The sequence below is a fragment of the Urocitellus parryii genome, chromosome 11 (genome assembly GCF_045843805.1).
Source record: "Urocitellus parryii isolate mUroPar1 chromosome 11, mUroPar1.hap1, whole genome shotgun sequence".
NCBI classification, from domain to species: Eukaryota; Metazoa; Chordata; class Mammalia; order Rodentia; family Sciuridae; genus Urocitellus; species Urocitellus parryii.
In genome coordinates, this window is record NC_135541.1 from 10,678,173 (window position 1) to 10,691,706 (window position 13,534).

Genomic DNA, 13,534 nt, shown 5'->3' on the forward strand with positions numbered 1-13,534 from the left:
CCACCAGCCCCATGGGGAAGCAGGCTTAGAACACACCTGCACACTCCGCTTGTCTGAGTGGAGCCCGGGTCTGCTGCCTGCAGGCTGTGTGACTTTGGGCAAGTCTCTTCAGCTCTGCCTAAGCACTCTCGCCCGTTGAAGGGGATACTGTTGACACCCGCCCCGCAGGGCAGTGTAAGGAGTAATGAAGCAGTTAGGGTGAAGTGCTTGGAACAGGGCTGGACGTGCAAGCCCTCCAGAGGAGCTGCTCATTGTGACTGAGGGGAATGTGACCAGAGCTGTGGGCCCTGCCCTCTGGCATTCCTGGTTTGATGGGGGCTCAACCTTCCCTCTCCCTCTGGTACTCAAGAGAGGTAGTTGGGAGGCCAGGGACTAAATGGTGAGCTGCCCATGAGTGCCCTGTCTGATGAGGCGGAGCACAGTGAGGCAGTCCAGGGCAGGGGCTTGTGCTCCGTATGTGTCCATAGGCCAGTGTGCCTGGCCAGGACCAGGCAGGGCACGGGACAGTCCCAGCTGAGCCTCCTGCGGCTCTGCTCTCATAGATGAAGGTGCTGGACAGTGAGAACACCAGGCTGGCCCGGGAGCTGGCCGAGCTGCAGGGCCGCTTGGCCCTGGGTGAGCGAGCAGAGAAGGAGAGCCGGAGGGAGACCCTGGGCCTGCGACAGAGAATGCTAAAGGGCGAGGCCAGCCTAGAGGCCATGCGGCAGGAGGTGAGTAGGCAGATCCCCGGGTTGCCTTGGTGGGGACGGCTTGGGAGGTAGGGGGCCTGCCCTGTGCCACTCCAGTGGGAAACAGGTGGGCACTCCGATGCTGGAGTCACAGGTGACCACTCCCCAGGGCTTGTTCCTGACTCTAGTTCTTGAATTATAATAACAACAACCAAAATAGCTGTGGGCGGAACATATGCGGGCACTGAAAGGGACTCTGGGCAGGGACTCTGGATATATAACCTTGATTCTCCCACAGCCGAGTCCGGTAGGGACTGTTAGCGCCATTCCACAGAGACATTGAGGCTCAGACAGGTCAGGGGATCCACCCAACATCACACAGCCACCTAGGTCTGACTCTGAAGCCAACGCTCTTCCCACTCTGCCTTTCCTGGTTGTATCCACTGCCAGTCTCCTGCCCTGGGGCTACTGTGTGATCTTGACTGAATCATCTGATCTCTCTGTGCTAGAGGATGCTAGAGGGGCTCTACCACAGGCTCTGGCATCCAGGTAGCACTCGATAGGGGGGTTTCCAGTGAAAGTGACAAATATGAGAGGGGAGGCCTTAGGACAACCCGCAGGCTGACTCAGTCTCTAAACCAGAGGGTGGCTTGTGCCTGTGTGATCGTGCACCATCAATAACTAAATTTTCTAGGACATTCCCTGCCATGGTGTGCAGATTTATTGATAAATTGTGTGCATTGAGACACAGTGTAGTCTAGTGATTAAGAGAACAGTCTTTGGTAGACTGGGTGGATCATGCCTTGTAATCCCATTTACTTGGGAGGCTGAGGCAGGAGGATCTCAAGTTTGAGGCCAACCTAAGCAACTTAGAGTTTATCTCAAAATAAAAAATAAAAAGGGCTGGGGGTGGGGCTCTGCAGCTGGAGGCCTAGCTTTGAATCCCAGCCTGCAGAACACAGGTTGTGCGGCCTTGGACAAGTAATTAGCTTCTTTGTGCTTCAATTTCATTCTCTATTAAATGAGGATGACTAATAAACAAACTTTTTTTGGGGGGGGAGAAGCACTTCATGCTTAGCACTGGTGAATCCTACCTGTATGTTAGTCCTTCCTACTAATAAGTTAGTCCTTCCTACTAATGAGCCGTGAACACCACCGGGCCTATACCTAGAAGGAAGAGAGAAAAAATCCATTTCCTCCTACACCCATGGATGCCCCTGCACTTCCCTGCTTGGGTAGAAAATACTAAAGGGAGAGTGTGGTCGCTTGGGGTGCTGGGCACCGGGCTGGGGGAGGCCTTACGACATCCCCCTCACTCCCTGGCCATCCCAGCTTCAGGGATCCCAGCGGAGGCTGCGGGAGCAGGAGGGCGAGTTCCGAGCCCGCGAGCGCGGCCTGCAGGGCTCCCTGGAGGAGGCGCGCAGCGCCGAGAAGAAGCAGCAGGACCTCGCCCGAGGTCTGGAGCTGAAGCTGGAGGCGGCGCGGGCCGAGGCCGCAGAGCTGGGGCTGCGTCTGAGTGCGGCCGAGGGCCGGGCGCAAGGCCTGGAGGCCGAGCTGTCCCGTGTGGAGGCGCAGCGGCGTGCTGCAGAGGCCCAGCTAGGGGGTCTGCGCTCCGCCCTGCGCCGGGGCCTGGGCCTCGGCCGCGGCCGCACCCCCAGCCCCAGCCCCAGCCCCGGCCAGCGGCCAGCTGCAGGCTCCCCGGCCCGCGATGCGCCACCACCGGGAGGTGAGTGCCCAGCCTTTGGGGCACTAGGCTCCTCCCCGTTGCCCCACCCACGTGTGCAGTCCTAAGAGCCCGCCCTCCACAGGCCACGCCCCTCTCCAGGAGGAAAAGGTTCTGAATGCCCCAACTCCTTTTCCGGTCTTTGAGCACCATCCTCTTAACGGTCTGTGCCCCCTTTCCATCCCCTTCAGCTCCACACTCCACAGGAGCCTGTGACTCCGAAATCAGGTTGGCACAGCCAGGCCTGACCCCCTTCCAGGATCTCTTTCATTCCTTTAGTCACTCCACTTAAGCACCTAGTATGTGCCAAATACAGTTTAAGCACTAGGGATGCTGCAGGAAGCAAAACCCACCGGCGTGTCTGCCCTTAGGGAGCTTATAGTCTAGGCAGGGACAGCAGCAGTAAGCATGATAGACGAGATTAGAATGTATTCCTGGTGGTCAGGGCTGGAAATAGGCAAAAATGAAACAGGAGACGTTGCCCATTGGAGCAGACACTGGAAAAGAGCTCTGCAGTTCCTCAGAAAGCTGAAATTAGAATTACCATAAGACTCAGTACTTTGAGGACTCCTAGGTGTGCACCCAAAAGAATTGAAAACAGGGACCTGAACAGTTACTTGGACACTGAACTTCATTACGGCGTTGTTCACCATAACCAGAAGGTGGGGACATTCCAATTGTTCATCGACAAATACTTTTAAAAAATGTGGTATATTCATCCAATTAGAATACTGTTCTGCCTTAAGGAATGCCATTCTGATATGTGGTACCACACAGATAAACCTCAACAATGTTACACTAAAATAAGTTAGTCACAAAGGAACAAATAAAAAGGATCCTGGGGCATGGTGGTGCGCACCTGTAATCCCAGCAACTTGGGAGGCTGAGGCTAGAAGATGGCAAGTTCAAAACCAGTCTCAGCAACTTCGTGAGACCTTATCTCAAAGTAAATAAAAAGGGAGGCCTGGGGACACAGCCCAGTTGGTAGAGTGCTGGCCTCTCATGCACAAGGCCCAGCACCACTAAAAATAAATAAATAAATAGGATTGGGGATGTGGCTTAGTGGTTAAGTGCCCTTGGGTTCAGTTTCCAGTACCAAATTAAATAAATAATAAAAAGGATCTGGAGTGTAGTTCAGTGGTAGAGCGTTTGTCTATCATGTGCCAGACCCTCGGTTAAATTACTAGCACTGCAAAAAAAAAAAAAATCATAAATAAAAGGACAGATAAAGAGTCTACTTACGGGAAATGTCGAGAACAAATTCATAGAATCCGAAAGCAGATGAGATTGTGAGGGCGGGAGGAAGGTTCTGGGAGTCCTTGTTAGAAACTGTAGGGTTTCTGTTTGGGATTGTCTCAGATGCCAAGGCTGATGTAGCAATGTAATGTCAGTCCCAGTGTCCATGAGGGATTTGTCCCAGCCTCTTCCCCATTGTGGGTGCCGAAATCAAGATGTTTCAGACCTTATGTAAGCTGGGTTCAGTGACACGTGCCTGTAATCCCAGTGGCTCGGGAGGCCAGTCTGGGCATCTTAACAAGACCCTGTCTGAAAATAATAAAACGGGCAGCTCAATGGTGAAACGCTCCTGGGTTCTACCCCCAGCACCCCTCCCCACGTGATCATGTATAAAATAGCATGGTGTTTATATATAACCTGCACACTCCTTCTGCATACTTTAAATCCTCTCTAGATTACTCATAACACTAATGTGGTGTAAATGAGAATCACGTAGGACTAGGGCCATCCCATTCCTGTACGACCTCATCTTAACTGTAATGATCCTCTTCCCAAATCGGGTCGCATTCTGAGGTTGTGGGCTTAGAACTGCAACATAGGCAGCTTGGGCAGCTGCTGTGGTGATGGAAAGACTGGGAGCAGATGGCAGTGATGGTGGCACAGTGTGAGTACAGTCCATGCCACTGGGTCACACCCTTAGAATGGTCAAAATGGCACGTTTCAAGTTACATATATTTTGTCACACACAAAAAGACAAAGGCAGGGGAGGGGTAGGCCTGATGTGGGAGACTGCACCTTGCTCAGGAGGCGATAGGGAAGGGAAGGATGGGGGTGTTGAGGGCACCCCGGGGAAGAGATGTGTAGAAGGTCCTATGTGGAAGTCCCCAAGGTGACCATTGGGGCTGCAGAGAACAATGCGGCTAGCAAGGAGGTGAGGGTGTAGGGACAAGGCCTGCCCCATAGTCCTTGCAGGCCACCAGAAGGTACTGGCCTTTACCCTGCGAGTGGGGTCTTCCAGTGGTGGAGACCCCTGGGGACAGGCACTTCCCTCCTGTGGGAACCTTTGGATGGTGATGTGTCTGCTGGGCAGTTTAGGTATTGCTTGGCCTAGGCAGGGGGTGCTAAAGGCCGGTCCTCACATCCTGCAGTTCTGACATTGACCTTCAGCACTGTCCTCCCTTTGCCCTGCTCCTTGCCCCCTCCCTGTGGCCCGATCTCCCAAGCTGAGTTCAGGCTTTCCGTGGGCACCAGCTGCTTAGGTTGAAATCTGGCTCTGAAATTTCTCAGCTTTGAGATTGAGCAATGGCTTCCCTGTTCTGAGCCCCACTTGCCAGCAACAGGGGTGAGCTGGTCCTTGCCTGTCGGGGTTTTTATGGGGAAGGAGAGTGCGACACAGGGAAGGCACTGGTCAGCACCAGGCATACAGCAAGTGCTCAGCCTAGGGAGATGTTGAGGTGAAGAAGAGTCCCCTGTGACCTGGACACCGGGGACACAGCCCTCATGGTATGCAAGGTCTAGGTGGGGAGGGGTACCGGGATCCTGAGGGTGGGTCAACTCAGGGAGCCTCTGTCAAGAAGCACCATAAAGAATGGGCCGGGCATAGGGAAGCCCTGAGAAGGGATCGCGTGTGCCAAGGCCCCAGGACTGGAGTGGGGAATGTTCTGGAACATAGAAGTGAGGGTGATGCAGAGTGGCCAGTCTGTATGGGGGGAGGATAACCCTGGGTAGGCGCAGTTTCTAAGGCATGAGAAAGAAACTGGGCTAGAGTCTGAGGGCCGTGGGGTCTGGTAAAGGACCTTGAGCAAGAGAGTAGGTGACCCAGGCGTGCTTTGTGGGCAACAGGGAAGGGATGGGTGTGAACCATGTCTTCTCTTCTAGGAAGCGGGGAGGCACTTAATAGCCCCAGCCCCTTGGAACGCAGCCCAGGGTCTCAGCCCCCTTCCCCAGGACCTGCCACCTCCCCAGTCCCTCCAGACCTTGACCCAGAGGCAGTGCGGGGGGCCCTCCGGGACTTCCTGCAGGAGCTACGGAGTGCTCAGAAGGAGCGGGTGAGGCTGGCTAGGAGCGGCTGGGCAGGGAAGCTGGGGCCCCTGATGGGCTGCAGGTTGTAGAGCAGGAGTCTCCCCTCTGTCCCCCATCGGGACTGTAGGATGAACTTCGGGCCCAGACGAGTACCCTGAGTCGACAGCTGGCTGAGATGGAGGCTGAGAGAGACAGTGCGGCCTCCCGGGCCAGGCAGCTGCAGAAGGTGATGGCCGAGAGAGAAGAGGGTGAGCTTGACCCTCGGGGTCCCACTTTGTTCTGTTGTTCTCTGAGCAGAGAGGTGGGAGGCTGGGGATTCACCCCAGTGGCTCTTGAGCCCCTCCCCCCACCCTATAACCTGGTGCAGGCTGTATCCTCCAGGTTGCCCTCCCTGCTCAGCCCACCTGTGTCCAGACCCGCAGACCCTCTGGGGTGCAGACAGGCGGACCTGTGGTGGGTGAGGTGCAGGGCTGCTGTCTGGTGGCCCAGAAAGGCCTCGGGGCATGCCTCCATACTAACCGGCTGGGTGGTGACCACAGCTCGGCGCACTGTGGACGGGCAGCTGAGCAGGGTCCAGGCTGAGCTGGCACTGCAGGAGGAGAGTGTGCGGCGCAGCGAGCGGGAGCGCAGAGCCACGCTGGACCAGGTGGCTGCCCTGGAGAGGAGCCTGCAGGCCGCGGAGAGTGAGCTCCGGGCAAGCCAGGTGGGCAGGCCCTGGGTCTAGCAGGAGGGGTCCTGTGCGCCTGGGTGGGTAATCGAGTGCTACCCACAACTGCACCTGGCCATCCCGAGTCTGCAGCCCCGGGCAGTGCCAATCTTTGCCTCTTTCTATAAGGGCTCAAGTTCAGCCACTGCCAGTCAGCTCTGACCCTCAGTCTCCTCATGAGTAGGAAGGGAGAGTGGGAATCGTCTCGCAGGGATGATGCACATAGCCCCTGACCCACCGATGGTGCCCAGGGACCTCGTGTGTCTGTGAAGAGCCACCTTAGTCATATTTCGGGGGTTGCATGTGTCTGGGACATGTGTACCCCTGGGCATGTGTGTGTCTGGTGCTGGGGCAGGACGAGCAGGCCCTGGGGTGCTAATCCAGGCTGCTGAAGCCTTGAGTCTCTTGCAGCCAAAGCTCCCCTGTCCCCTGCCCTCTCCCAGCCCTCCATTGCGGCCCTGCAGCCCACTCGCTGCCTCTGGCTGGGGGCCAAGGTGGAGCTGGATTGTTGTGTCTGCGGCTTCGGCTCTGGCCAGGGGCCCACAGCCACAGGGGCCCGGGTGGAGGCCAGGAACAAAGCTGGTCGGGAGCCAGAGTGGGGCCTTGGGCCAGGCAGGGCAGGATTGGGGCTCTGAGAAGGCAGGAGAGGGGCCAGGCATGGGGAAGAGTGTGGGGAGGCTGTAGTAGCACCCCTGAGACCCCCTGGCTCCAGGGTGGTTATGTGGACTGAGGACCTCTGGTCTGTCTTCCAGTGCTACCCCCAGTCCCCGAGCCCTCTTTACTACCTGGCCCCCAAGCAGGGGAGGGTAGAGCGTCAGCCTGCGACCAAAACAGTGGGTTCACACGGCACGGCCCTGCACTTGCAGCTCAGAGCCCACCTCTAAGAGGCATCCGTGAGCAGAAGGCCTCGAGTCTGCATTTGTAGGCCCACCCCAGGGCTTCTTGGGGCACCCAGTTTTACCCCTGGACCAGTTTAGTCCCTTCCCTACACACGTGTAGAAGCAGGGCCAGAGAGTGGGGGAGCCCCAGGTCACAGCACCTGCTGGACTGAGCCCAAGCTGAAGGTGCTCTGGAGTCCTCATGTCCGCTCGTCCTGTGAGCGCGCGGGGAGACAGGCCCCCAGAGGGCCACGGGGTGCCGAGGGGTGTGGGGCGGGGTGTGGGTGACGGCACCTGGCCTGAGCCTGCGCACTTGCAGGAGAAGATCAGCAAGCTGAGGGGCGACAGCGCAAAGCTGGAGAGTGACAAGCGGCGCCTGAAGGAGGTGCTGGACGCCTCCGAGAGCCGTACCATCAAGCTCGAGCTGCAGCGGCGCGCCCTCGAGGGGGAACTACAGCGCAGCCGCCTGGGCCTGAGCGACCGCGAGGCTCAGGCCCAGGTCCTCCAGGATCGAGTGGACTCCCTGCAGAGACAGGTGTGTCCCTCACTGCCAGACCATCTGCACGCCCTGTGCCAAGCAGGTCGATTCTCCGGCAGTGCTGTGGGGCAAGTGTTATTAGCACCCCCACTTCACAGATGGACAAATGGAGGTTCAGAAAGGGGATGTCCTTGTCCATCACAGCTAACGAAAGAGCCAGTATTAGAATTCAGGACTGATGACAGAATGTGTACCCAGGAGACATGGAACAAGTTAGAAATGTGGATTTCTTTCTTTTCCCTTTTTGTCTTGGCTGCTAGGGAGCTCACTCTAATTGGAATGTTCAGTTACTCAACATTTCTCCATGGACATCCACCAAAGTCAAAACCAGAAAATTTAGGTTTATGGTTATTCTTTTCTCCCATAGTAGGGGAGGAGAAGGGGTTGAGGACAGGGAGGAGATGATGGACTCTCAACACAGTAGTTCCCCAGTGGTGGGGTGGGGCCCAGGTTGCAGTGGACAGGGCCAACAGGATTGCATGGGAACAGTGGGTGTCAGTGAGGAGTGGTGCCCAGGGGCCTTGTGTGTCTGTGAAGAGCCACCCTAGTCATATTCCGGGGGTTGCATGTGTCTGGGACATGTGTACCCCTGGGAGGTGGGAGAACTGGGGTGGGGCAGGCCTGATGGAGGTCAGAGTGGGAGCTGAGCCCCTGAACCAACCTGTGTGTCCTGCCAGGTGGCAGACAGCGAGGTGAAGGCGGGGACCTTGCAGCTGACGGTGGACCGGCTGAATGGGGCCCTGGCCAAGGTGGAGGAGAGTGAGGGTGTCCTGAGAGACAAGGTGCAGTGCCTGACAGAAGCCCTGTCCCAGAGCAGCGCCAGCCTCAGCAGCACCCAGGACAAGAATCTGCAGCTGCAGAAAGCCCTGACTGCCTGTGAGCATGACCGCCTGGTGCTCCAGGTACGCCGGGGTCTGCAGGGGAGGCCGGTGGGAGTCGGGTGGGATAGAAGACCACCAGGCCTGGGAGAGGGCCAGCCAGGGAGCTGTCAGCAGGGAGTGCTCAGGAGCCAGGCCATGAGAGAGAGCTCTGAGGGGGGTCGGGGTCAATGGAACACAGCCATTCAGAGTAGGCTGTGGGTGCATGCCTGCTAGAGTAGGCCTGGGGAACCCAAGTGCCACATTCATGGAGGGAATTGGGATGTGATGGCCGTACTCTGTACAGGTCAATGGACAGGCTCATCCTCCATGCAAATGACTACCTGTTGCTGGACACATGGCTCATGCCTATAATCCCAGTGCCTCAGGAAGCTGAGGCAGGAGGATTGTAGGTTCAAGGCCAGCCTCCACAACTTAGCAAGATCCTAAGCAACCTAGTGAGAAATGATAAATAAAAAGGGCTGGGATGTAGCTCAGTGGTAGAGTGCCCTGGGTTTGATCCCCAGGATTCACACACAAAGACTGTTTTATGGGCTGTGAACCTTCCCAGAGGTACAGAGCAGAGGAGAGCCCTTTGCCTTAGGGTTCTTTGGCTGGCCTGGTACCATCAGTCCCTTTCCCCCAGGAACGACTGGACGCTGCCCGGCAGGCGTTGTCTGAAGCACGCAAGCAGAGCAGCAGCCTGGGCGAGCAGGTGCAGACCATGCGGGGTGAGCTGGCAGACCTGGAGCTGCAGCGGGCAGAGGCCGAGGGCCAGCTGCAACAGCTACAGGAGGTGAGGGCTGGCTGGGCCGCCTGGGCCGCCTCTGTCCCCAGGACTGTGAGACCCTTGGGATGGCATAGGGACCTTCCAGTCAGCTCAGCCTCATCCCCAACCCCGGCCAGCCTCCTCTGAGGAAGCTTGGTTCATTAGGGACGTCCCCGTCTGCACTCAGTGACAGTCTCCCAGATGGGCCCCACATGGCTGCCACCTGAGTGGGCATGGTGGACCAGCATTGCTATCTGCAAGTTTCAGGTGGCCACACAGGCCCGAGGTTGAGGGTCCTGCCTGGCGTGTGCTGCAGGTGCTGCAGCAGCGGCAGGAGAGCGAGACCGCGGCTCTGCACAGGGCCCAGAAGCTGCAGGAGGAGCGGCGGCTGCTGCAGGAGCGCCTGGGCAGCCTGCAGCGAGCCCTGGCCCAGCTGGAATTGGAGAAGCGGGAGGTGGAACGCTCAGCCCTGCGGCTGGAGAAGGACCGCGTGGCCCTCAGGAGGACACTGGACAAGGTGGGCTGCTCCAGGGCCTCCCCTCACTGCCCACGGTGTCTGGCCGTGGTGGTCTTGGCTGTACGTCCCGCAGTCTGCGGCCTTGTAGCTAGGCTCTCCCGCCAAGGTCTGGGACCTGGGGGCCCCCTGAGCCCTCTCCCTGTGCTGGCCCCCCAGGTGGAGCGGGAGAAGCTTCGCAGTCACGAGGACACAGTGCGGCTGAGTGCAGAGAAGGGCCGCTTGGACCGCACTCTCTCTGGGGCTGAGCTGGAGCTGGCCGAGGCCCAGAGGCAGATCCAGCAGCTGGAGGTCTGGCCCTGCCCACCCAGCACAACCTTCTCCCCTCCAGCCCCTCCCCCGCCCGAGGTAGCTCCTGTCCCAGGTGGAGCTGATGGTCAGCCAGCCCAGGGCTCTCAGTCCCTAGGCTCAGGGAGGTACCCCAGCCGTCCTGGAGGGAAGTCTGCCCCCAGGAGGAGGGAAATGACACTGAAGGCCTGTTAGCTCGGGAACCTGTGCGTTCAGGTGTGCTGTGGACAGGAGATGTGAGTGTCCGTAGAGGTTTTCTTGTGCGTGTAACATGAATCTCATGCACGGATGTAGTGCGTGGCCCACGTGTGTTTGTGTGATGTTTTCACGTATGTCGGTGTGTGTAAGAATTTGGAGCTTTTGCTTATACACCTGCATCTGTGTGGATAGGTATTTACATGCTTGCTTTTGATGCTGTGCACACGGGCCCGCCTCCATGTTTGACTGTGTCTGTGTGTGCCTGAGTGGGGCCACTAGGTCCTGACCCAGGATTTTCAGGCTGCGGGCCATTGAGGTGGGGGCAAGCCAGGATTTCCCTGTGTTTCCCACCTGCACGGGCCGTGCCTCAGGGCGGAGCTGGACACCTGACAGCACACAGGCTGGGCTAGAACCCTGAGTAGCGGTTCCTCCCCACAGGCCCAGGTGGTGGCCCTGGAGCAGAACCAGGGCCAGGCTCAGCCAGAGGCAGATGGACAGCAACGGCTGGAGCTGCAGCAGGAGTTGGAGCGCCTGCGCAGTGCCCGGGTGCAGACTGAGCGCACGCTGGAGGCCCGGGAGCGGGCCCATCGCCAGCAGGTGCGAGGGCTGGAGGAGCAGGTACACAGGCCTCCCCGGGAAGATGGGCTGGGAGGAAGTACATGGCTTGGGAAGAGGGCTGGTCACAACCTGGCGGTCACCACCGATGCCTTCTAGAACCTGAAAAGAGCTGGGGTGGGTCAGTGCTGGCATGGGCCATGGTTGGCCAGGGGCCAGTGAAGCCCCTGGGACTCAGTTCCTCCCTGCCAGGAGCGCTCTAGCTCCAGGCCCAGGCAGGTCCCCTCCCTGGGTGGCACAGGTGGCCTTAGCAGCTCCAGCCTCAATTTCCCCTCAACAACTTGGGATCCCAGGAGAAAGGAGGCTTCTTGCTACGAGCACCAGCAGAAGTCCTGGCCTGGTCCTCACTGGTCAGCTGAGACCACATGGCGCTTGCTGACTGTGTCTGATGCAGTGGTGTCTGTAGGCCCAGCTGCTCTGATTGGTCCAGTCTGGTCACATGTCCAACCTCAAGTCTGAGCTAAAACCAGGCCCACCCAAATGACAATGGGGATAAGGACGGAGCCCCTAAAGATGGCAGAGAGTTAGACACCTGACTCTGCCGCAAGGGGCAGAATGCGAGGAAGCACGTCTGGCTCTGAGGACAGCAGGCAGGCCTCTCCTGCGCACGCAGCATTGGGGCCCAGTGTGCCTGAGAGCCCCTCTGCCCGTTTTCTCCCTTCCTCTGAAACCAGGCTGTGCCGGGGGCTGCCCTGACCTTCCTGTTCCTCCCCAGGTGTCTACACTGAAGGGGCAGCTGCAGCAGGAGCTGTGGAGGGGCCCAGCATGCTTCTCCCCACCCTGCGGCCCTCCAGAGAAGTGAGCCTTCCCGAGAGCGGCCTGGGCCAGGAGAGGGGCCTCTGCAGCACAACCCACCCAGGGCCTGGGCGAGGGTGGGGTCGGGTGGAGGCAGGTGGCAGTGCCGAGGGCAGGGTGCCCACTCTAGGCCACACGTACCAGTGGCTTCACCCCAGCCCCCTTCTCCAGGGACAGCCACTCTAGATCACACCATCCCCGGGGAGAGCGGCCGAGCCAGAGCCAGGGGTCAGGGAAAGCCCTGGTCTCTGGAGCAGGGGTCGTAGGGAGGAGGCAGGGTCAGAGCCCCAGGCCCTGACTGGCTTCCCAGGGGTCTCAGCCTTAGTTCAGAGAGTGTCAGGAATTCCTCAGAGAGCGCAGAGTCCTTGTATTTTTGTACCTTTTTATATAATGTTACTATTGAGAACTGCTGTGTTGCTTTGTGACAAGACTCCATTTTCCACGGCGGTCTATACAGAAGTGCCCTTTTTCTTTTTTTGTGTATCAGGATTGAACCCAGGAGCACTCAACCACTGAGCCACATCCCCAACCTATTTCATTTTTTTTTAATTTATTTTTTAGCTGTAGTTGGACACAACACCTTTATTTCACTTGTTTATTTTCATGTGGTGCTGACGAGCCCAGGGTCTTGCACGTGCGAGGCGAGCGCTCTACTGCTGAGCCACAGCCCAGCCCCGTATTTCATTTTTATTTTGAGGCAGGGTCTCCCTGAGTTGTTCAGGGCCTCGATAAATTGCTGAGGCTGGCTTTGAACTGGTGATCCTCCTGCCTCAGCCTCCCCAGCCGCTGGGGTAAAGGGATTTGCCTCCAACCCCAGCTGAGGTACCCCTTTTCAGTACTGTCCCTGTGTGCCTCCAGTGCCTGGGGGGGGGCCTGGGCAGGAGGGATGGGGCACTCTGGGGAGAGCTGGGAGGCGCAGGCCCGTGGGGGTAAGGAATCGAGCAGATGAGGGGACTAACCCAGCCCACTTCACAGATGAGGCTGTGGGGGCTCGGGGCCGGGTCTCTCCAGCCCAACCTCTCTTGTGCCTTTCTCCAGCCCTCCTTGGGACAGGGCCCACTGCTGGACAGTGGCAGCCCTCCTGGGTGGTGTGATGAGCAAGGGCGGACTTGGGAGTGAATGCAGGGTCTCGCCCTGTGGGTGACGCTGGGCAAAGCTCCTTCGTGCCTCAGCCTCAGTGTGTTCCTGTGTCAAGACGGGAGCCCGCTGGAGGGGCCTGGGGGGTGCAGCGCTGCTGCTGGGGTGTCTCAAGGACAGACTCCCCTCCCCCTCCCCCTCCCCCTCCTCCAGAGCCCAGTAGCCAGATCCTGCTCTGTCTCTGCCTCAGCGCTGGGCGGCCACTCGGTGCCTGTGGGCAGTTTCCTTTGCAGTTTGGGCTAGTGACTGCGCCTGGCACACAGGGCTGTTGGGAGGGCTCAGGAGCAGCCTTGGGGCCGCGGTGGGGGACCCGCCGTGCTCGCCCACTTCTGTCCTCGCAATGGCGCCGGCCTCCCCTGGGTCTACCTACCTTGACCTGAAGCTGGTGGGCAAGGAGGCAGGGCTGGGACTGGAAGCAAGGCTACCTGTCACCCAAACGTCCCCTTCTCTCCAGGGGCTAGGAGGCTTCTCTCTGGGGACAGGCGGCGTTGGAGGCAACAGACTCTCCCCTCTTGCCTGGACTGAAAAAGCGACTCTGGAACTTTTGTAAAAACTTGTTTTTAATTTTGTATAAAACGAAGGTGGTCCAC

General features: G+C 58.5%; 1 protein-coding gene across 1 annotated transcript in view; it reads left to right on the forward strand.

The window, feature by feature from the left end:
* Positions 1-12,142, forward strand: part of Crocc (ciliary rootlet coiled-coil, rootletin) — a 40,161-nt gene extending 28,019 nt beyond the window's left edge. Inside the window, exons 26-37 of the mRNA XM_026400860.2 lie at positions 543-710; positions 2,001-2,394; positions 5,506-5,675; positions 5,777-5,897; positions 6,189-6,352; positions 7,553-7,768; positions 8,449-8,673; positions 9,275-9,424; positions 9,714-9,914; positions 10,071-10,202; positions 10,836-11,015; positions 11,728-12,142. Of these exons, the coding sequence (XP_026256645.2) occupies positions 543-710; positions 2,001-2,394; positions 5,506-5,675; positions 5,777-5,897; positions 6,189-6,352; positions 7,553-7,768; positions 8,449-8,673; positions 9,275-9,424; positions 9,714-9,914; positions 10,071-10,202; positions 10,836-11,015; positions 11,728-11,814 (2,208 nt within the window). The 3' untranslated portion in view covers positions 11,815-12,142. The remainder of the gene's footprint in view (positions 1-542; positions 711-2,000; positions 2,395-5,505; positions 5,676-5,776; positions 5,898-6,188; positions 6,353-7,552; positions 7,769-8,448; positions 8,674-9,274; positions 9,425-9,713; positions 9,915-10,070; positions 10,203-10,835; positions 11,016-11,727) is intronic.
* Positions 12,143-13,534: the final 1,392 nt, after the last annotated feature.